At 39.2% G+C, this 22,890-nt stretch overlaps 1 protein-coding gene across 4 annotated transcripts in view; it reads right to left on the bottom strand.

Annotated features, from left to right (window-relative positions):
- SAMD4A (sterile alpha motif domain containing 4A) overlaps nt 1-22,890 on the bottom strand; it is a 133,179-nt gene that overhangs the window by 108,674 nt on the left and 1,615 nt on the right. For 2 of the 4 annotated variants that reach the window (XM_088149680.1, XM_088149681.1), the window contains exon 2: nt 21,405-22,209. In XM_088149680.1, coding sequence (XP_088005806.1) covers nt 21,405-21,600 — 196 coding nt within the window. In that variant the 5' untranslated portion in view covers nt 21,601-22,209. Of the gene's footprint in view, nt 1-21,404; nt 22,210-22,890 lie in introns of those variants that run through there. The other 2 variants (XM_088149683.1, XM_088149684.1) reach the window with 1 other exon arrangement.

Genomic DNA, 22,890 nt, shown 5'->3' with positions numbered 1-22,890 from the left:
CATCTCTATTGCAAATCGTCATCTCCTGTCTTTCAGCTCTTATTATAATTCAAAGTTAGAGCTACACTGACTTTAACCTTGGCAGAAACTAACCAGACGTCCTCATAATTACAGTTTGCATACCCACATCCAACTTTGATTTCAAACTCTAGGGAAGATGGGGAACAACAGGTTTCGGCTCATTACTGGACTTACTATCTTTGAGGCTGGATGGGGTTGACCCTGTGCCCAAACTGGGGGTTCTTCTGGACTCACAGCTCCTGCTTGTGGCCAGGGGGGCCTTTGTATAGTTTTGTGTTGTGCGACAGTTGCGCCCATTCCTGGACCAGGAGGTTCTACTCTCAGTCACTCATGCCCTGGTCACCTCCTGAGTGGATTATGTAACACACTCTATGTGGGGCTGCTTTTGAAGAGCATCCGAAAGCTACAATTGGTGGAAAATGCAGCAGCATGAACAGTTAGTGTGCTCCTCATTCGGCAAACATTAAACCTCTGCTCTGTGAGCTGCATTGGTTGCCAGTTTGCTTCTGGGTCCAATTTAAGGTGCTGTCAATAACCTATAAAGCCCTACATGGCAAGGAGCTGGGTTATTTGAGGGACTGTCTCTCCCCAGTTACATCTCCCCATCCCACCAGATCCAGCAGAACAGACATATTACGGGTTCCGTCTATTAAGGAGTGTCATTTGATGGGACCCAGGAGGAGAGCCTTTTCTGCTGCAGTGCAGTGGAACATCATCACCTGGGGGTTAGATTGTCCCCAACCCTGCTTGCCTTCTAAAAGACTCTAAAGACATGGTTGTGCCAATGTGCCTGGGGGTCTGACTATGGTTTGGATCTGGCTAGATGGCTGTACTGATTGATCCATGATTTGCACTTGCCTGCTTTTTATGTTTTCTGGTTTTAATTTTGATTTTTAGTGGGGTTTTAAAGGGACTATCGTTTTTTTATTGATTTTCGTACTTTGTTTATTGGTTGTGTTGTTTGGTTGTTTTAACATGTGAGCCACCTAGAGTCACCAATGTGAGATGGACTATAAAAATTGAATAAATAAATAAATAAGGCAGACAATTAATTAGCATATCTGCACATGTGGACTATCCATTTTGGCAGAGATGGATTTAAACCCACATCCACAAAGTTAAAATTCAGTACTGTATTCTAAAAAAAAAAAAAAGCTAAGCATGACTTCTCTAGCACTTGGATAGGAGATAGTTAGAAAACTTAGGGCTGTAGGCTAGAGTTTTGAAACTGAAAAATCATCCTGGAAGAAGAATTCTAGGAAAATGGCAAACTAATTCTATTTTATTGTCAAGAAAACTACCTATTTACAGGACCATATAGCTACCCGGAGCTGAGCTCAACTTGAATGAGTTTTTACTTTTTATTTTATCCACAGCACGTTCTCAAAAATTATTGTGGGAGAAATTTAAACAAATACCCACACTGATCTAAAACATCTGAGCTAAAGTTACAAGAGTTTATGTAAGAGTCCAGCAAATGCCTTTTTTCTTACAGTCTGCACGTCAGAGCTCTGGAATCTGGCATCAGTATATTAATGATCTAATGAATTATTATATAAAGAGCAAGCTAATACTACTGCAGATTCTCCCATTACCACTTAAAAAAAACTAAAAAAGAGACATTTCTAGTTATTTAACTGAAATCCAAGGATTCCAGCAGAAATGATTCAGTAGATAAGTGGGGAGAGCAGAAAATGATAGTTACTAACAAATTATAGTTATGGCTACAACCTTTAATTTGGTTAGATAAGTTGATTTTAAATCTATTTTACATTAGAAACGTTAACTGTTAAACCAAGAATAAAATATAAACGTTTACAGGATGCCAAAGAAAGAGGTGGGTTAGGTCTTCCAGATTCAAAATTATATTTTGATGCTTGTTGTTTGGTATGGATGAAAGAACGGGTGACTTTAAAAAAAAAGAAGATATTGGAATTAGAAGGACATGAGTTAAGATTTGTATGGCATGGATATTTATGGTATGACAGAGTGAAAGTTAATATTGATTTCAAGAATCACTTCATCAGACGTACTATACTGAGAGTCTGGAATAGATACAAAGTAAGATTGTCTCCAAAAATTCCTCTGTGGTTGTCACCCCAAGAAGCTTTTTACAGAAGAGAAATGACACTTAAGCAACCATGGTTGACGTATGCAACTGTTATTATTTTCTGAAGGAGTACTTAACCTGAAGAAGAGAGAAGAATTACAACCATTGTGTTTGCCAATGGTTTACATAGGCACAGTTGCTGGAAAGATTTAAATTAGATAAGAAAAGTTATGAATTTACCACTGAGAAAACTGAATTTGAATATGCCTTGTGTATTAATGATGAACATCTTATTGCTAAAATGTATAAACTTTTGATAAAGATGAATTTGGAAGATGAATACGTTAAAAATTGTATGGTTACATGGGCAAAGAACTTTGGATATAACATAATGCTGGACCAGTGGGAAAATAATGTGGAATAAAGGGTTAAAGTTCACTCTTAATTATATGTTAAAAGAAATGTTTTAAAAAACGAGGTACCATTGGTATTTGACATCAGATAAATTGTCAAAGATGTATAAGGGAATTTCAAATATTTGTTGGAAATTAATCAATGTGAAGATACATTCTATCATCTATGGTGGACTTGTGAAAAAGCTAAGAAATATTAGAATATGATATGTATTCTGATTCAAAAGATTTTGAAAATAGACTTGCAATTGAAACCAGAGACCTTCTTTTTAGGTATGATGGATAAACAAATGGAAAGATAACACGGAAATTAATTTTTTTATATGATAACTGCGGCAAGACTTTTATACGCGCAAAAATGGAAGGATTTACAAATACCTACAGCCGAAGAATGGATATTGAAATTAATAGAACTGGCAGAGATGGTGAAACTGACTACTTTGCTTAAAGAGAAGGCTCTGTCTAGCTTTGTTTCTAATTGGAAACCACTCTTGGACTTTCTGCTTGACACTCCAAAAAATGCAATTTTGATTCTGGGATTCAATGACTGTTATACCTATAGAAATATCTTGTACAAATCATATGTATTGTTGAAATAAATTGATTCTACAATTTTTTTTGAATGTTAGACTAAAAATTATTTTCAATTATGTAAATTTTTAGATATTAGAGTAAGAGGTGAATGTATTTTACATTTATACCTGTACCAATGAAAGTCAGAAGCTATTCTTCTTTTTCTATGCTTCTTCTTTATTGATTTTTCTTTTCTTTCTTTTTTTTTTGACCTTCTTGTATTTTAACCTTTTGGAAATTTAATAACATTTATAAGAAAAAAAAGAAACATTAACTATTACTTATAATAGATGGTAGATACTGTCTCCTGATGTGTCTTTGAAGAGGTATTCCCCCTTCAAAGACTGAAAGAAAAACTTATTTTATACCAGTGGTTGCTACATGTATGCATATCTCCCCATAAGACCTTGTTCTTAAAAAAATGTAATATTTTAGTGGGTTAAGGGGACTCTTAATTTTGAGTGGCTTGCTGGCTAGCTATGGTCTTTTAAGTCCTCTTTCAGAACAGCCGTTGACTTTTCCAGTAAGAGGCTGAGAATACAATTCAGGAGCAAAGGAAGGATAAAATTTCTTTGTTTCAGGGAATTTTGGTTGGTGGTCCCCTAAAGGACCTAAAGAAAACAGATTTCATGTGACTGGGCCTAGGAACTCAGGCCAAAGCCTCAAAAGCCCTTGGAGAACTAGAACCAGCAAAGTCAATAAGGAGTGCTCATTTAGCTGTCTGTCTGTCTGTCTGTCTATCTATGTTTAGAGCTGCTCGCTCAAGTCTGAGTACAGTAATTCTGTATCAGCTCCAGTTCACTTGTTCTCCATCTCTTTGTCTATTGGCTCAGATTGTTTAGAAATTACTGAATCCTAGTTTTGATCTGCAGATCTGAGCCGTATGTAATGCAGGAGAATTAGACTATTCTTTCAAATCCTTACTTTATTGCCGTTATTAAAATAAACATCCTTTTTTTGTCCTGATTACTCCAATATTCAGATTGTAATCCAGTACCATGCAGGTAGTCCTGCAAATAGAGATTAACCCCCTAAAAAGAGGAATCCCGGAGTCATTTATTTAAAAGCTTATTCCTTTTCTGACCCATCCAGATTCCAGATGGCATCTCCCCGATCAAGAACAGATGGTGGCGGCAGTAAAATTCTTTCATCAGCTACATCCAGACAACCCAGAACTCAATAGAAGGGTTGTAGAGAGATACAGATTCCAGGGGAGGATCTCATAGGCTGGTGTGGATGACTGACAGCCACTCCTCCTCCTCCCTACTGTGAAAATGCGAATCTAATGTATTTAGTGAATTGGATAAAACTAGCCTGATTAAATCAAATGATTTTAATGAGGTCATAGTTTTAATACTTATCAGTACTAGAAGATTCATATTATTATTCCCATACCACATATAGTCAAGGCAATGAAAATATTACATTTCTAGTTCATACCAGCTTTAAAATAAAACTCTTCTGGGGATTCTAGATGATAGGTACCAAAGCAACCAACACCCTCTTCCTTTGTGCATTTCAGATAGCAAGGGAACATGGAGCTTGACCTCAGTGATGGAATGGAGTCCTCTATGAGGGTTTATACAGGAGGTAGCAGTTCTTGAGATACTCTGGTCCCATGCCACTCTATTTCTTCAAAGAAAAAAGCCAACCCTTTTCCATGTGTGTAGAAATGACTTGATGAATGGTGTACCCAACAGAAGGGACCAAGTAAAGCAGTCATCTTCTGATCCCAGAAAGACTCTAGTAACAACATTCTAGACCAACTGCAGTTTATAAATTGTTTTCAAGAGCACAGCAGCATCAAACAGAGTAATGCAACCTGGCTGAAGTATGAATGTCTGAGGCAATAAAAATGTAGCTGTAATATCAAATCACGTTATCAAAAAGTGCCTCTTGCCACTACACCCTGTCACTATTTCCACCTGGTTATCTAAAAGTACTCAGTGTCAGATTATTTATTTATTTAAACTATTTATAGAACCACCCATCTCACAGCAGTAACTCTGGTTGGCGTACAAAGATTTAAAAACATCACAAAAGTAAAAACTCATGATGCCCCAATTACATAATAACCCTCCAAACACAACCACATCATCAACACCAACAGAGCTTGCCTAACTGTCTAGCCCCAAAACATGGAGGAACAGCCAGGTTTTCAGAGTCTTATGAATGGCTAACAGGGTCAGGGCCATCTGGATCTCTGGGGGGACGTTGTTCCACAGGACAGGTGTGGCCACAAAGAAGCACGACTCCGGGATCCAGTAAGATGGCATTGTTTGATGGAGGGGATCAGGAGCATACCCTCCCTTCTGGACCTAGTGGGACAGGCAAAAACAATGGGGAACAGGTAGTCCCGCAAATAGACTGTGAACCTGTTATTTCAGGGGTATACTTCACCTTGCACCTCCCCACTCAGTTTATCAGGATCACTCAATCAGCGGAATCTACATCTTATAAATCTTCTGTTTTTGCATAGATTTCATTCAATCTAAAGCTGCTGACACCAGTTTAGAATTTCCATTATCAGTCAGATGATGGAAAATAGAGGCAGATTTCATAATCTTTCTGAATGTCATCTGTGAACATTGATCACTCACATTTCTGGATGACCTTATCCTAAAATGGAACTCTGTGACATCCCCCAGGTAACAGGGTGGAAACTTTGCCTCTAAGAAAGATCAGAAGTAATATAAATAGTGACTCCAAGTCCCATCCAACTACTCGGTCCAGAAGAATCTATGGTCATTGGTTCAGGAGATTCAGGAATCAACAGGGAAACAGTCCTTGTTCATCTCCACTTCATAACTGTGTGACAGACAGGACGGTTTGGAAAACTTGCATATTCTTCGTTTTGCTCTATGACTAGGTAGTGATGCACCAAACCATGATGGCCCCAAATGGCAAATTTAAGACCAGATGGAAATTATTCTAGTAGGTTCTTCTACTGATTCCCCACCCCAAAGAGGACCTTATTGCAGCCTCATTATGGGCTGCATCACTGTCTCGTAATGTTTATAAATTTCAATTTCCCATCCCTGTCTCCAAGAATCAGGCCCTATCTTGCTTGATTTAATAAGCCAAAATGGGCAAAGATAGAAAGGGTGGATCTCTTCCCTCCAAAGATCTTGTCCACATCCTCAAGTTGCATAAATCTGTAATATTAATAAAAATTGACTAGATAGAATCTGAATGTCCAAAAACGCCAGTTCTGAAATAATGAGGGCAATCTAATTAAATAGCTGCTTTGTAAAGCTCTACCAGATGGGTGAGATTTGAAGCAGTGGCTTCCCTGCTTCTCTTTTTAGTTACAGGTAGTCCTCAACTTACAATCGCAATTGGGACCAGAACTTCCATCGCTAAGTGATACAGTTGTTAAGTGAGCTGTGCCCGATTTTACGACTTCTTTGCCGTGGTCATTAAGCGAATCACTGTGATCGTTAAGCAAGTCCGGCTTCTCCCACTGACTGCTTGTTGGAAGCCCCCAGGAAGGTTGCAAATGGCAATCATGGGACCCCAGGATGCTGCAACTGTCATAAATACATGCCGGTTGCCAGGCACCCAAATTTTGATCACATGTCAGACCCAGCCCAAGAACAACGGTGAAACAGTCCAGTTGAGTTACTGTATTTTTCCGACAATAAGATGCCCCCATGTACAAGACGACCCCCACTTTTCCAGCCCAAAATTAAAAAATCAATATTTTAAAGATAGTGCAGAACACACTTTTATTTAGTAATTAGTTAACATTGACCTGATATACTCGGTGGGAGGAGGTCCAAACCGTCTCTCTGCAGCTCCATTTCCAGGCTCTTTTGCATAACTGATTACATTCAAGCACGAGTGAAACTGCCGATAGCTTATTTCTGCAAACAGCCTTCCTCTAATTGGTTTGTTCAGCATCAGCTGACGTCAGTTACATCAGGCTTGTGATTGGAGGAAGTCTGTTTGGGAGAAAAGCTATTTCACTCGTGATTGGAGGCTAGCAATAGGAAGAAGCCTCTCTGCAGAAACAAAGTTTGGCAGTTTTGCAACCGCGATTCTCGGATGACTTCCTTGAATAAGACACCGTTCAGTTTTTAGGGTAAGGATTTTAGAAAAAAGTATCATCTTATAGTCGGAAAAATACAGTAAGTTCCTTTATTTGCTTACACCTTATAGACAGAATCTTGCCAGACTAAATTACTGCAACAAGTGGATATACCGTGGGAGATTCTAGGGAGTGGCTATCCTGAATCTCTTTCACTTCCCACATTCCCCCTACAACTGTATTGTCTTTTGTCTCCTTTCCCCTCCTGGTATGCACCCCTCCTTCCTGATAGCCTTGATCTCTCACATCACACTCTTCATAGATACATTCCATCACATCACATGACCATGAGGACGCTGCAACGGTCGTAAGTGCAAGGACTGGTTTTAAGTCACTTTTTAGCACCATCGTAACTTCAAATGGTCATTAAATGAATGATCGTAAATTGAGGACTACCTGTATAAAACTATGCTGGCTGAATACGAGCATGCAACTAACAAACATAAGGCAGGGGAAGGCAATGTGCTAGGTAACAAAGCCTAAAAATATAGCTGACCAGACTGATTATTATTTCATTTAGGCAGGCTGACTGCAAGGCATAATGCAAGTCTGGCATGGAAGAACTATCAAATTCACTTTGGCAGACAAAGCAAAACTAAAAGAGCAAAGAAGAGTGAAAGACAATGTTTATAACTAGAAAGCAATATTCAACCAAAGCCATAGGGGTCTGCAGTGGGAGGGAAGTGCTGAAATGTGTTGTGACATCATGATGTCTATGACTTGCACACCTGTGCCTGATGTCAGGACACAAGTTTGAAAAACTAGGGTTGTGCTGTGACCCTGCAACATACTTTCCATCAATTTTCACCCTTGTGATTTCTAGTGGAAGACTATGACCAAACACTGAATAAATCCAAACCAAATGAGTGAACAGCTACTTCAGAGACAAATTGAGGATCCGTGTAGAGCACAGGTACAGAAAAGCAAAAAAGAACATCAAGATACCCTCATATAATTTCCCTGAATGTGATTCTCCTGAATTTGGGGAGGTAGTGGAGAGATGGGAAAGAAAACATGATTTGATTCATACACATGCTGAACTATAATATGATTTTGTGTTGGCTTACCAAATATCACATAAAACTAGCCAATCATGATTCATTCAATAAACCTAGAGCCTGTTTGGTCTAGTGGTTAAGGCATCAGACTAGAAATCAGGAGACTGTGAGTTCTAGTCCCGCCTTAGGCACGAAAGTTGGGTGGGTGACTTTGGGCCAGTAACTCTCTCAGCCCAACTCACCTCACAGGGTTGTTGTTGTGGGGAAAAGAGGAGGAGATAGGAGTATGAGGTATGTTCACTACCTTGCATTATTTATAAAAATAATAAAGGTGGAATAAAAAATCTTTAAAAAAACTGGCTAATCAAATAATAACAGGGTGATGTGTGAACCAGCCTAAAAATTCATACTGGGCCAAAACCATTTTGGCCTCATATACATACTAATGGATCTGAGCTGACTGTAAATGGCCACAAAAGATTTCTGGGAATATGAGGACAGATCAGCAGAAATGACAGTTCAGCTGAGCAAAAGTAGGTTCTTTGCTAGGGATCACTAGGCAAGAGAATGAATGTGTAATTGCAAATATAGGGTAAAATCTATGCTTATACAGGTAGTCAACGGTTACCAACTGCTAGTTCAGCGACCATTTGAAGTTACAACAGTGTTGAAAAAATACTCTTACAGCCAATTTACGACCTTCGCAGTGTCCCTCGGTCATGTGATCACCATTACAGTCAGTACGCGTTGTCTTGTGCCTGACCTGCTGTTTTTCTCCCCTCCCTTGTAGAATGGAGATTGGAGAGGAAAGGATTACAAGAGAATAAGCAGACACACAAATCAGACTGTTTGCATAGTGCACTTGTGCCTGCCAGTACGTTGCTTTCAACATGTTGCTTTCAATGTCTGTCCCCATTATGTGCCTACTTACTTTCTTAAAATCCCTTCCTCTCCAATGAATGTAACGACAAACATTAATTCCCTTCTTGTAAATTATCCCAGCACCTGTGTGAGCATTCGTAAGGGTGGGGGAGTGGTTAGGAGGCAAACAAAAGCCAAAGGGGTGAAACTGGTAAGCCAGCTATCTCAGTGCACCTGGGGTGAGCTTTTCAAAGGGGAGGGAGTTGCCAATCCCAACTGTGGTTGCTAAATGAGGACCACTTGTACAACTCCAGCGCAGCTCTTCTGAAAGGATATTGTAGAGTTGGAAAAGGAGGAGGAGGAAAAGAAAATGGGGGACAGGAGCAATTTCCTTATATGGAAACATTGCAATGTTGCAAGATTTTAGATTAGCAAAAATATGAGGAAGGGAAAATAGAAGTATCATTATGTATAATATGGAAAAACCAGAGATTTTTTTCTCCCCTTATTTTACTAGGACGTAAAGCAGTGTTTTTCAAACTTCCTGCAATCACAGACTACTAAATAATCATTTTGAAAATGCAGAGACCACCTAATTCAACAAATGCTCCCCTCATGTTTTTGTCCTTAAGAGCATCAGAGTTCACTTTTTGGTGAATGAAATGGACTATGGTTGCCTTCCTACTGTATACACTCTATTTTAAAACCTTTTAAAACTGAATTTTGTAACCCCCCCAAAAATTAATCCAAAATTATTTATTACTTGAATTATTTTATGTATCTCATTCCATAATAACAATAAACCTGCTGGTCAAGAATCTTCTTCAACAGAAACCTCTAAAATACTAAGGGCAAATGAACCTCCAGCCCAATGAAATTCATTTCCTATTCACACTTTTCTTGTGGTTTGCAGGTGCAAGGCTGAGCTCCATTTAGCAAAGCACACGTGGATTCACAAACATTTACCGTACTTGAGACCTGTTCACTATTGTCAGTTTTCTGAATTTTGGTACTCACAGTGCTATTGTATCATTATTTGTATACTTCAATGAACCACTTTTGATAATTTTCAACCACTGATCCATTCTTGGGAATCAGCAGACTGCCAGGGCACAGGGAGAAGCAGGAACTGAGGTGGCATCTCATGGAATTGGTTACACAGAGATTCAATTAATAGTAATAGTCATGCTGGCTACGTTCCCCATTCATGTCTATGAATACCAGTTTTGCAGAACAACAAACAGAAGAGGCATTGTGTTGTGGGTTTTTAGTGAGGCATCCTGCTGAGTAGTGTGGGAGACCCAGGTATAGATGCTCTTTTCATCTTTTTATATGGGAACTATTCTCATCCCTCAACACAACACTCCCTCCTGAAAAAAATTCTACACAATAATAGTATAGAAGAGCTTCCTGCCTTGATTTGTGGAAACAAAACCTAACAAAAATGATGAATCATAACTCCCCCCCCCCAATAATGTCTAGATAACCAGGAAAGTAGAAGGAATGGCAAATAACTCCTTCTTTGATATGGACATTCTGCAGCATTTGAAAAGTCTAAAATGAAAACCTGTCTATATTGTATCACCGTCATCATCTTGTTCCTGTTCAGTCTTATACCAGAGGCCAGATGTGGGATGCATTAATTTGTTGCACATGGTGTTATCCTGAAAAAACCTACCCCTCACCACAGTAGCTTAATTTTTAAAGATATCCTTATCCAGTGTAGTAAGTGGTTCCAGTCCATACTCCCTCAAGTCAAGTGATCTGCCTGAATCATCTCTGCAGCAGAAAAGGCCATGGAAGAGTATGAGTTGCAGTCACAACATATTTGAGGGCACCATGTTGGAAAAGGCAGGTGAGAACAACGGATGAATGGTTGTAGCAGTGATAGGACATCATGCAATATTTGTCTTTCGTTTTTGTAATATCTGTTGGTGTTGCTGAATATTATTTTTAAGGAACACAAACAATCCAACAATCCCAAATTCAACCTTATGTCAATGATCCCAAGTAGGTAACTAGATCAGCAGCAAGATCACAAAGCATGTAAAGCCTAAGTCAAGGAGTAGGCAGACTTCAGTCTAGTCAACAGATGAACTTTGTTTTCTAGTTTCCAAAAGTCTTTGAGATAAGCAAATCATGACCCTTAAAAATTATTTTCAGATTCAAGACAAGGCAGGACAGGGTTGAACTGCACACAGAAATTTTCTTCTAACTACCCCACTCTTTCTCAAAACGCAACTAATTTAACAGGAAAAAAGCTATTTTGTTGTTGTTATTGTTAAACAACTTGGAGTGATAAAAACCTACTGATTCACTGTAAATGACCCAAAAGTCTATCTTTTGCTATACAGGTGGTCCCTGAGTTAAGAATGCCCAGGTTACAGACGACCCATAGTTAAGAATGGAATCTACTGGAGCAAAATTTGAGTTAAATACACAATGATTCGAGTTAAATATACAATGGTTTGAGTTCATTACACAATGCTACTTATGCAGTATTATACAATATTAATATTGTTCTGGCTTACATACAAATTCAACTTAAGGACAGACCTTGGGAACGGAACTCGTTCTTAAATTGGGGACTACCTGTATTCATTTTTAAAATTATTTTCTAACATGTAATCACCCCCCTTTAAAACTCACTCTTCCTGCAGACTTTAATTTAAACTCTTCCTCCACACACTCAGGTAAAATGAAAGCCCAAAACACGGAATCGCACTAGGCTATATTTATCTCTCAGCACGCCCCCTGTTCCTTCCTTTCATTCTGCTATTGCTGGAAGTTTCACTGTAAGCTCTTTGGGGCAAAGGCCTCTTCTGGTTTACATTCTGCCAGCCGCTGAAGCATCAAGCAATTCATGGCTCAGTATAAGGTAAGTATACTTAGATGGAAGCTTTGAGTGTTCAGGTAGCCTTCTTCATACATTAAGTTCATTTCAATATTTAAAAAGCCTGAAATCAACTTTCAACAAGATAAAGCTAAGACAAGAGGCAACAGGTGGGTACAAAGCTGACAGGAAAGGGGAGGAAGGCACTAGAAACAGCTGAGTATTATTTTTACTAGGTTGAGAAATCCACAGTGTCACTCAATTCAGTCCTGGTAAGATTTCATCCTCTGTAGATAATCTCTTCTCCTACACCAGCTGTACAACCAGAAGAAATGCCTAAAGATTCCGCAACTGGAAGCAAATCCTGAGGAATAAATAACAGTTAGGTAGAAAAGCTTTGCTTTCTTTGCAAAAACAGGTCTTTGTAGGAAAGAGGAGATGTGGCAGATTGTAGTAACTGTTTGGATGTAGGAGAAATGCACAAATGAATCCGATATGCTTCAAAGAATCTTTGCTGCATTGAAACATGGGAAGTTAATTTATTCTGCTATTTCTCCAAGTATAGTGTATTACAAATGGCAATAGCTCTTACAAGCTGCAGGAAGAGAAACACAGCCTTCCAAATGATCCTTTTTGGCAGAGAGGGGGCAGTAGGGCCCACGATCACCCATGGCCCCAAACTCTCTTTCTCCAGCTGTCAGAGCCCCCTCTAATCACAACTGCTAAAAACTGATGACTATATTCTGCCACACTGCATCTATGAAGTAAATTCTAAAATATGCTTAACATTTTAAAAAATCAAATACCCCCAGCTCCACCCCAAACAGAAGAAAATCCAGAAAAAGCTGGCCCTGTGTAGTGTATTCTGAGACACTATCCACTCTATATTATTGAACTGCCCACTGCACTTCTCAGCCCCTCAAAAATCCTTATGTAACCCCCTTGCCCCAGGCAACCTTGCCTTAATGAGAGCTGCCAAAGATAAAACCTAGGACTTTCTGTATGAAAAACAGAACATTCGAGGCTTCTTCAGAACTGGGAATGCACCTTATGCATTTACTATGACCAACCCAGCCCTAGGCAGTCATACTTAGCCTGCTTCTTTCCAAACAACCTTTCTCAAAGGACTATAGAAGAATCCCATACAGGTAGTCCCCAGGTTAAGAGAACCCGGGTTGGGTTATAGACGACCCATAATTAAGAATGGAGCCTATTGCAGCAAAATTCGAGTTAAATACACAATGATTCAAGTTAAACACACAGTGGTTCGAGTTCATTATACAATAGTACTTATACAGTATTGTACAATAATATTGTTCTGGCTTACGTACAAATTTGACTTAAGGACAGACCTTGGGAACGGAACTCATTCTTAAACTGGGGGCTATCTGAATATCATTCCCTGAATCTATCCACATGACCTCTGTTAAAAAGGGGTAGAGAAAATATACAGAAAAAGGAGCCCTTCACTGGACCATCATTCCTTATGATCATATCCATTCCTTATGACATTCATTCTTGTTTCTCCAGTCTCTCACATACAGAGTTTTTTAGGCTTTAGTGATATTGATTTGATGGCCAGGTAACAAACAATCTAGCAGAAAAAGCCTGCAAATTTTAACTAGTCTTATTAACTAGCTTGTAGCCAGTCTAATCCAGTGTTTTTCAACCTTGGCAGCTTTAAGATGTGTGGACTTCAACTCCCAGAATTCTGGGAGTTGAAGTCCACAAATCTTAAATTGCCAAAGTTGAAAGACACTGGTCTAATCTCTACTTGGGTTGCCTGCCACAAAGAGCATAGGGGACTGAAAAAGTACTTCCATAAACCCGAGTATTTGCCAAACAAGTGACAATGATCAATCAACCGATCATTTCCAAATGACAATGATCACTCATTCATGCATTAACATCTAGATGTATTCTTATGGTTCAACCTGTAAATAATGCAACCACTTGTAATCTGACATAGAAAGAAATTGCTGTATCATTCTTTGTAGCTCCAAAGTGTGCTCTTGGCTTGTGTAAGAGATGTGGTTCTTCAAGCAGCACGTAAGGAAAGAGGATGGGAAGCTGCTCAGAACAGAGTGAAAACATTATGTTAGAGAATGCCATAGAAGTGTGTGGGGTTACTCTAATGGGAAGAATGAAAAAGGATGGAACATAAAATGAAAGAAGCTGTGGATGAAGAAAAATGCATATAATGGAATGACTATTGCAAGAAGCAAGGATGAAAGAAAGCTATTGCATAACCTGTATAGAGAGAAAAGGATTGTTGCAAAGTTAAAAGGAGCAAGGAACACTTAAGATTAAAAGAGGCAGAGAGAATGCGAAGAAAATTTGACAAAAATTAAAATTTGTTTTAGAAAGAAGTGAAGGGGATTAAACAAAGACCCTCTGGCAGCATGAATAAAATAAAAAATAAAAATGACTAAGTGACTTGGGATGAAACTGAAGTGAGGAAACGTTGGAAGAGTAGTTTAGAGATACATATGGGAGTGGCAGTTATATATTTAAGTGAGGAGTTTAAATGAATGCCACAAATGTAAGGGTCCAAGAAAAAATGATGAAAAAAATTATAAACGCTATGAGTGTTGAAAACTGATAATGATGATAGATAATAGATATTAAATAACTGGAGAAATGTTAAAATATTAATGTAGTTTGCTGATGAAGTGGTTGTGCACAACTTATTTAATGTGTGTGTGAAAACTGCATCTGTGCCCAGTAATTGAAGCAATGTTGTTATTGTCCCCTTGTACAAAGGGAAAAGTAGTCAGAGTGAATTCAAAAGGTATAGGAGGACTGTTTGTTATGTGCGCCTGGGAGGTATCTGGAAGAATTCTGATAAAAATGTAAATTTATGATGTGCAATATTAAGGAAATGTACTGTGCTTTATGCTGGGAGTAGGTATGAAAGTGAGAAAGTTAATTTATTATAATTGGTTGATTTAGAGATAGTGTATGATAAAAGTCTAGGTGTTTTAATTATGGAACATTCTACATGTCTATGGAGTTGAAGGTTGGTTGATGAATGCAATAAAAATAAATGATGGGTATAAAGCATGTATGAGAATAAATGGAATACTTAGTGAATGGTTCAACAATGAGCAAGAAGTAAGACAAGGTTGTGTGATACCCCTTGGCTGTTTTATGACTTATGGATAAATACATAAGGGAAGCTTGTGTTGACCACAGACTTGTGAGGGTTGTGGATATGAATGTATGTGAACTGTTGTGTGAGAATTATGCTGTGTTAACTGAGAACCTAAATAATTTCCTGTAAACGTTAAGCTGAATGATGCAGTAGGAGTATGGATCTGAAAATTAATGTATCAAAGATCAAGGCAGTTGTGTTTGACATGGAAAATGAAGTAAACAATTGTATAAATAGTGAAAAGCTAAAGCAAGTAGATGAATTTGTATACCTTGATAAAATGTTCATCCTTAGATAGATAAATGGATGGAGAAATTTTAAGATGTACAAATGTGGGTAGATAGGAGTAGTATGTTGTGAACAATGAAAGTTTGTTGAAAGAAGCAAAAATAACTGGGAATCAGAGTATGCTTCTGCCTACTTTGTTATTTGGAAATGAGGAAACTTATCAGTTCTTCATGGTAGGCCAGACCAAAAAAGAGATACCACAGGAATTCTAGGAATGCTACTTTATTGTTGTAGGGTATAATAACTGAAAGCCTATCCAGGTTTTTCTCTGTCCTATCTTATACTAGCAAAATCAAGGCTTATTTTGAGTTACTTTCTTACACTTCCTTCTATCTCTGGATTGTATAATCTCTTATTCAAGTTCCCCTAACTGCTTGCTCCTTCCTTCTTCCCCTTAATGGCTCTCTCATACTTTCCCCAAGGTCAGCTCTAAATTCCTTTACAGATAGCCATGTCAGGAGAAAGACAAAACTAAGTTAAATGCAGTGGGAATAATTTGCTTAAGAAGCATGCATGCTAAAACAAGAAGAGATAAGGTCAGTGAATGAATGGATGTGGAATGAATACAAAAATGAATGGCCAGTCTGAAACAAGCATGTTGAGGTGGTTTGGTCATACAGAGAGAATGAAGATCAAACTACAATACAAGCATATGAAGGAAGAAGAAACAGGATGAGAAGGAGGAAATGAAGGAAGCTGTAGCTAGATGCAGCTGATGAGATCCTCAAAAAGAAAGAGGTGAGAAATTTATAAAGTGGTATATGGACATGATGAAATTAAGGATGGTTTGCAAAGATAGAAAATGATATGGAGAGCTAAAGTGAATGGTGGTAAAGTAAATCAGTTTTAGCTATATTTTTCTTTCCTTTCTCTCATATCTTTAATCACTCTGACTTACTGTTATTTTTTTTCCAGTGCTTTTTATAACACCACTTACTCCAAAAGGAAGTTGTATGAAGGTTACATAGATATTTATGCATTAATTTTTTAGACTTCAGTCTACTACTCTGTGATCCTATGCATGCTGACTTAAAAGTCTTCCTTGACAAGACTTTTTTCAAGTAAGTGAGCATTGGAGCATAGCTTTTCCAACAAGCTACCTTAAAACACATTCAAGCCATGCTCACATCATGTTTAACCAAAGTTAAGGTGGATGGGAATGTTGTGCATGAGAAGTGAGTGTGCAATCCCATATGCTAAGTCTCTCCATTGTAGCTAAAGAATTGCAAGCTCTAGCTATGAAGCAGTTAAGAGAGAGAACAGCCCATTCATCCACCCTTCAACTCCTCGGTCCCCAGTGCTCTCACACCAGATAATTTATTCTTAATCATGCTTCGCTTTCTTACCTAAATTCATAAGATTAGATCACTTTAAACTCTTTTATGCAGTGTGGGGCATTCATGAAACACACCACAACACTGTTCCTCACACAGACTATATAAGGAAACAGCCTAATTCCCAGCAGGGTTTACTACCACAAACTCAAACAGAGAAACCTCGCTGCCTTGGAATGGAGCCCTGAAGTGATTTCCTAAAAACAAATTTCAGAGTAGCTTTCTATGCCTTGCAAAATTCAGCAGGAAGCTACCATCAAATGGCCTGAGCAACAGCTGCCCCCAAACCCTGCAAGCCTTGTGTTCTCATGTGATCTGGAAGAACACTCACCATTCTCTTCCACAATGAACACTGGGGGCTCTGTTCAAAATTAGACTGAGACTGGACAAAATGGGAAGGGGGGGGGACTACACATTTTCAGCACCATCTTCCCCTTCCCCTAACAAGACATGTGTTAGCGGTGGGGTGTAAATGTTTCATTCACGGGCAGCAATAAACTGATTCATTTTCTTTAAAAAACTGGTAATAAATAATAAAGTGGATTTTTATTCTGCAAATGATAATGGAGTCAAATGGTACAGCTGTGCAACAGATCCAAATTTGAAGGGCAAAATGTGAATTGGAGCGTGCATTAACACACAGACCCACTTGTACACACCTTAAACCAAATACATCTCTTCTCTGGATTGCACATCATCTGCAAAGGGCAGCTGCACAAATAAAGGACAAAAAAACCTGCAACAACACAGAATGCTCCAAATCTGGATCTCTGCACACAAAATTTACCAAATAATCTATTAGCAGACTACAGTTCTTCATTCACAAGGAACAGTTAAGGCAATTACTTTGATAAAGTTTGAGTGTAAACAAACACATAATGCAGACACAGAGGTCAACTAATATATTCAAATATTCCAGGAATAGCATTGTATGCCCAGCATTTCATAGATGGCAATTATACATATACATACATTAGACTACATTAGATACATACATAGCATTACTTGCAAACAAGGGTAGCAGCAAGAGCTCTTTAAGCCCTTGAGAACAAATGTAGCCACATAGTCCGGCTTCTTAATCTCTTGACACGCTACTTGATCTAGCTCAAACCCATGTCAATAGCAAAGCAAACCAAATCCAATTGCCTAATGTATCTTTCCCCAAACTCCTATTTACTCAGGCAGTGGAAATTTCCTTCCCCTCTCTCCCATTCCAAAGCAGATTTGAGGGGAAACAGAATTACCTCCAGCTACTAATGGAAGTCTTCTGTCGGCAGTGGGCTACTTGTTCAATATCACCCAGGATATTATGGTTGGTTGGAATTGCAGAATTTTGTAAAAAAAAAAAAAAAGAAGAAGCAGCAGCAGCAGCAGAGAATATGTTCAGAATTTTTTACTTTGTGATTTTTGCCCAAGGAAGCTACATTTAATAGAGCTTTTCTTACCCTACTGTAAAAACATTTAATTTATAGTACAACTGTATATATGAGGATGGGAATCTATAGATTCGAAAATACAGTCTATCCACAATGTTTAGAAGGACAAAACCTCAGAGCATATCAATGAACAAAAAGACCTTTGAGTGTGCATAGATGAACTTTGCTTCCAACAAATATTCACCACTGATACCAGAACAAAAACCAGGAAATGACCTATATCATAGCTTCCCAGGTTCATCTGTCTCCAACAGAGCATTTTATTGCTCATCTTCCCAATTTTTTCAGTTCTTATGGTCAACCCTGGTCAGTCTTACAAATGATAAAAAAAACTAAATCAAAAATGAAGAAGTTCATTCCAAAAAAAGACCAGTGTGAGAATGCATTGAAAAGGCTTGAATCTCTATTATCTGAACCTCTACCTGAAATCATCATCAACACCATAAGCTTTCTCCCCCATGACTCAGCTGCATTTTGCATACCTGAACTCTAAGTGCTCATAAGAAGGCATTCTCAGTTGTTATAGTTGTTTTGAAAAGAATAAAGAACTGTAACATACTTCTGAAATCAGTGATGCATTTTTTTTCTAACTGTATTAGAGCTTTTATATTAAACAGAGTTGGGGAAACTTGGGCCTTTGGCTTCCAACCAAAGGCCACCTCTCCTCCTACCTCTCCCTCATCAACTAGAGAAACATTTGTGGTATTTTGGCTGGAACACCAGAACAAAGCAGTCCTACTCCAGGTGTCCTGCACCTTTCCCCCTGAAAATTCCCTAGGTGCCATTGCTAAGGGCCTTTTGGGGAAGGCGGTATTCCTGGCTCTTTGAAGCTGCTCTTCCCTGGGAGCTGGATGGCACTCCTAAAGATGGGGGTTGGTCCAAACCAATTACATCATTCAATTCAGGGGAGGAGCGATGGAATGAACCAGGGCGTCAGCCCAGTCTGATTCCACTCCCATGCAGTGTACTGCACTTGCGCACGCCAAGCATTTGCACACATGATCCCAATTCATTTTTTTGCTTACCACAATCCAAGAAGATAAATCACCATTCCTTATTTCAGGTGGGAAATCTAAGACTAAGAGTGTGGCTTGCCTAATAAATCCAAGGTAGACATAAAGTTTGAATGAGAGACTTCTCAGTTTGCTACTCACAATCTTATGAAGGTCTACTCAAAAGTTAGCTCCGCTGAGTTTAATCAGGCTCATTTTATTTATATAAGAAAAGTGTGCTACCTCTCAGCATTGCTTCCAACACAGTTTACACAAACTAGGCAAAGTATAAAATAAAAACTCTATCTTCAAACATCACTCTAAAAATTCTTTAAAAATAAGTAAGTTTTATTTGCTAACAATAATTCCACACACTGGGCATTATCTCAGAAAAGATCCTGCCCCTCTCTCTGTTTGCAATCTGCCTAACCTCAAACAGATATGTGATCTCAAAAATAAGTGTACAGCAGTCCTTCTAATCTGGCACTCTTTTTCAACAAAGCTTCCAAAATTCCTTAATTGCAGTCCCAAAACATCTGAAAGGTGCCAGACTGGGGAAAGCTGGTATACAAGACTGCGGACTTTAATACTCTGAATATGTTAGTATTACAATGCACTGCAATATATAATATGGTAGTATTATATGGCAAGGTGTGTGTGTGTGTGTGTGTGTGTGTATGTATTTAGATCAGTATAATGTTTTCATTGACACCTTTTGCACAGAGATGTTATCATTCTTGAACTGCTTCACTGTTTAGCCCAGTGTTTCTCAACCTTGGCACCTTTAAGACGTGTGGACTTCAACTCCCAGAATTCCCCAGCCAGCATGCTGGGAATTGAAGTGCACATGTCTTAAAGTTGCCAAGGTTGGAAAACATTGGCTTAGCCTATCACAAGGCCTATATAAAAAGAGGTTTAAGTGCATGTGCTGCAAAGCCCCCAGTTCAAACCTTCTCTTGGTCATAAACCCCAAATTCTTAGCAGCTGTGCTTTCCTCAGCCATGGTTTAATAAATGCAGCAGGACTAGTTAGGAGTGCACAACACAAATCACTATAAACCCTCATTTTCTACTCACAATAGCTGGGTTGGCATAACATGTTAGGCCAGTACCAAATAAATCACATTATAGCTGTATGCGTATGTGAACCAGCCAATAATTACCATTCTCTCCTAAGCTAACCCTTCACCTTTGACAATAAGGAGACAATAATATGGAAATACTTAACAGGGTTGACAAAAAATATTAGAATAATATATGTGAAGAAAAATATGAAATACATTACATAAATGTCACGTCTTGTTAACTCTTTTGTCAGTATCCGCACAAGGATTTTGCAATGGTGGCTCCATAGAACTTAAAAAAAACTTTACATATGAATGCCAGACTTTTTTGCAATGTTGAGAAAAATGACGTTTTTTTCTTGCTCTTACATACAGGACAAACAATTTGTAGTCGTCCAGCGCTGTTGGACTTCTAGCCCTTTTAGTCTCAGCCAGCGTGGAAAGCGGTGAGAATGATGGCAGTTATGGTCCAATCACTTCTAAAAACCAGTTTCCTCCATCTCTGCTCTAACACATGCAAGATGCACACTTAATTCTTTTTCAATGCATATCATGGGTTTGCTACCCAGCTACTCCAATAATTTAATCCTTACTCATAGGGAAAATAGCAACATAAAAAAACTAAAATATCAATTTAAATATGCACATATTTTCTACAGTAAAATAATGAATATTTCAACATATTGGCAAAGCCACAAACAACTACTAGAAGTTTTTGCTGAAAAACATATCAATCACGAGTTCTTATAAAAGAATGGGCTTCCCAGAATTGCTAAAACTGATGTATGTGTGTGATATAAATACATATATGCGAGCACACATGCACACACACAGAGCAGCAAAGGCATGAATTATTAAACATCCTTCATAAGGTTACATTAGGTTTCTTCTGCACACTGCTGAAAGACAGAGGAAATCCTATTGCCCAAAAAAAGCCTAGGAAATCCAGACTCTACGTGACCTGACTTAGTTATCTGACAGGAGGTTTTATGGGAGGGAAGAAAAAGAAATTTACAATCATTCATGCTACCCAAGTTACAGCAAAGCCCATGCTGAAAGAGCTTGCAGGAAAAAAAGTGTATCATCAGGAAGTTGCTTCCAGTTGTTGCTGTTCAGAGTGTTGTTTCGGAAGAGTGATTTCTATACGGCATCCAAACAAAAAAAACAACAACACTTTTCAAATATGACTATGCACCATCCTCATACACATCAGAGAACAATGTGGCATTCAAAATGGATTGGATGCACCAAAGGGGAGGGGAGGAGAGGAGAAAGAGGAGACAAGGCGGGGAACTCACCAGGGCTGTTGGCTTCATTTTCCAGAACGTGCAGTTCTGTGCAGTCAGCCAGGGAATGCTCGAGGCAGAGCTGAAGGAAACGGGCCTGACTCCGACTGACTCGCTTCAGTAAGGAAAGCAAAGCGACCGTCTGTTCACACTCGTTCCAGCCTTTGAACCAACCTGCCAGCACTCCAACCTGGTCTCGAAACATCATGGTTGGTGTCCGTGCAAGTGAATGTCCGTGTGCAATATTGAGAAGAGAAAAATCTGTGTGCGGCACTCTCTCTCTCTGATTTTTTTTTTTTCAAAAAAAAAAAAAAAAGTAGGAGAATCCCCTAGAAGTTCCTTTTTTCTTCCCACTCACACCTTTTTTTTAAAATCTCTTGTCTACTTTACAACGTTGCTACTGCAGAAATAGGACAGATGTCTGGAGACTGATTCTGAGGTTTGCTGGCTCTTCTTCCTCCTCATGCGTCCCTTTTTCAGGCCGAAATGCCAGTGGCTGCTTCTTAATTCTGCCAAAGACGATGACACATGGTGGCAAAGGAAAACAGATAAACTGTGTGGTTTCTGTGTGTGGACTTATATAGCTGTATTTCTCAACAAGGCACGGCAATGTGTGAAGATGTTGTGAGGGGATGTGTGTTCTGTAGCTGTTTTCTTCTCTGTGTTTTGCTTCCCCCTCCCTTCCTTGCTCTTTTCCAGTCTGGTTATTTTAGCCCAGGGCTGGCGCTGGCTCTCCTTCCTCGGGCAGCGTTCTGGACCATCCACAGTCACAGCATTCCTTGCTGGGGGGAAGTGGAGAAAATAGAAGCCTTCACAACTGTTGGAGGGGAGGAGGGGATGGAGGAAGAGAGAAAAAGAATTTTGCTGTGAGATGAGACACTCTGAAAGGCAATGCTATGATTCAGCATGACAAACAACGCGGCTCACTTCCTAATATGACAGAAGGGAAATTTGGGATCAGCAATTACTGAGAGCGAGGGGGTGTGTTTTTTTGGGGGGGAGAGAATGGCTTGGGGCTTGGTGTGTGGGGCAGCAAGGGGTTGTGTCTCTTTTCTTTTTTTTTAAGACCACCCTCCCAAGAAAGAACAGGTCCTGTGCAAAAGGAAGAAATGAGCACAGAGATACTGAGACACTAAAAATGCAGCCCACACACAGGCAGCAGAGGGAGTGATGGAGAGGTGCGGGCTTCACATCACAGAGGTTTAAAAGGAACCTCCCTGCTGCACAGTGGTGAGAACGGAGCTCCCTGTTGCTTATTGTACATTCTGAGCAGTTTTTCACCCCAGGACAGGAATGTACCTGGCTGGGAGAGACAGGACCCAACTGATCATTCACACACAAGAAGAAAAGAGGGTGGGGGGAGAGAACTTAACACTGCGGCTATAGATAGCTAATGCAAACCAGCCCAGGTTCTGGTGTTTTCCCCTCCTCCTCCTCCTCCCTCCCAGCCAGAAAGTAAGGCGGCTGAGGAGAAGGGCTGCAGCTTCACCGACAGAAT

The sequence above is a fragment of the Python bivittatus genome, unplaced genomic scaffold, assembly GCF_059951505.1.
Source record: "Python bivittatus isolate LINGU-HERP-01145 unplaced genomic scaffold, Pbiv_v1 ctg000580_np1212, whole genome shotgun sequence".
NCBI lineage: Eukaryota > Metazoa > Chordata > Lepidosauria > Squamata > Pythonidae > Python > Python bivittatus.
This window is presented reverse-complemented; position numbering and strand designations above follow the sequence as displayed.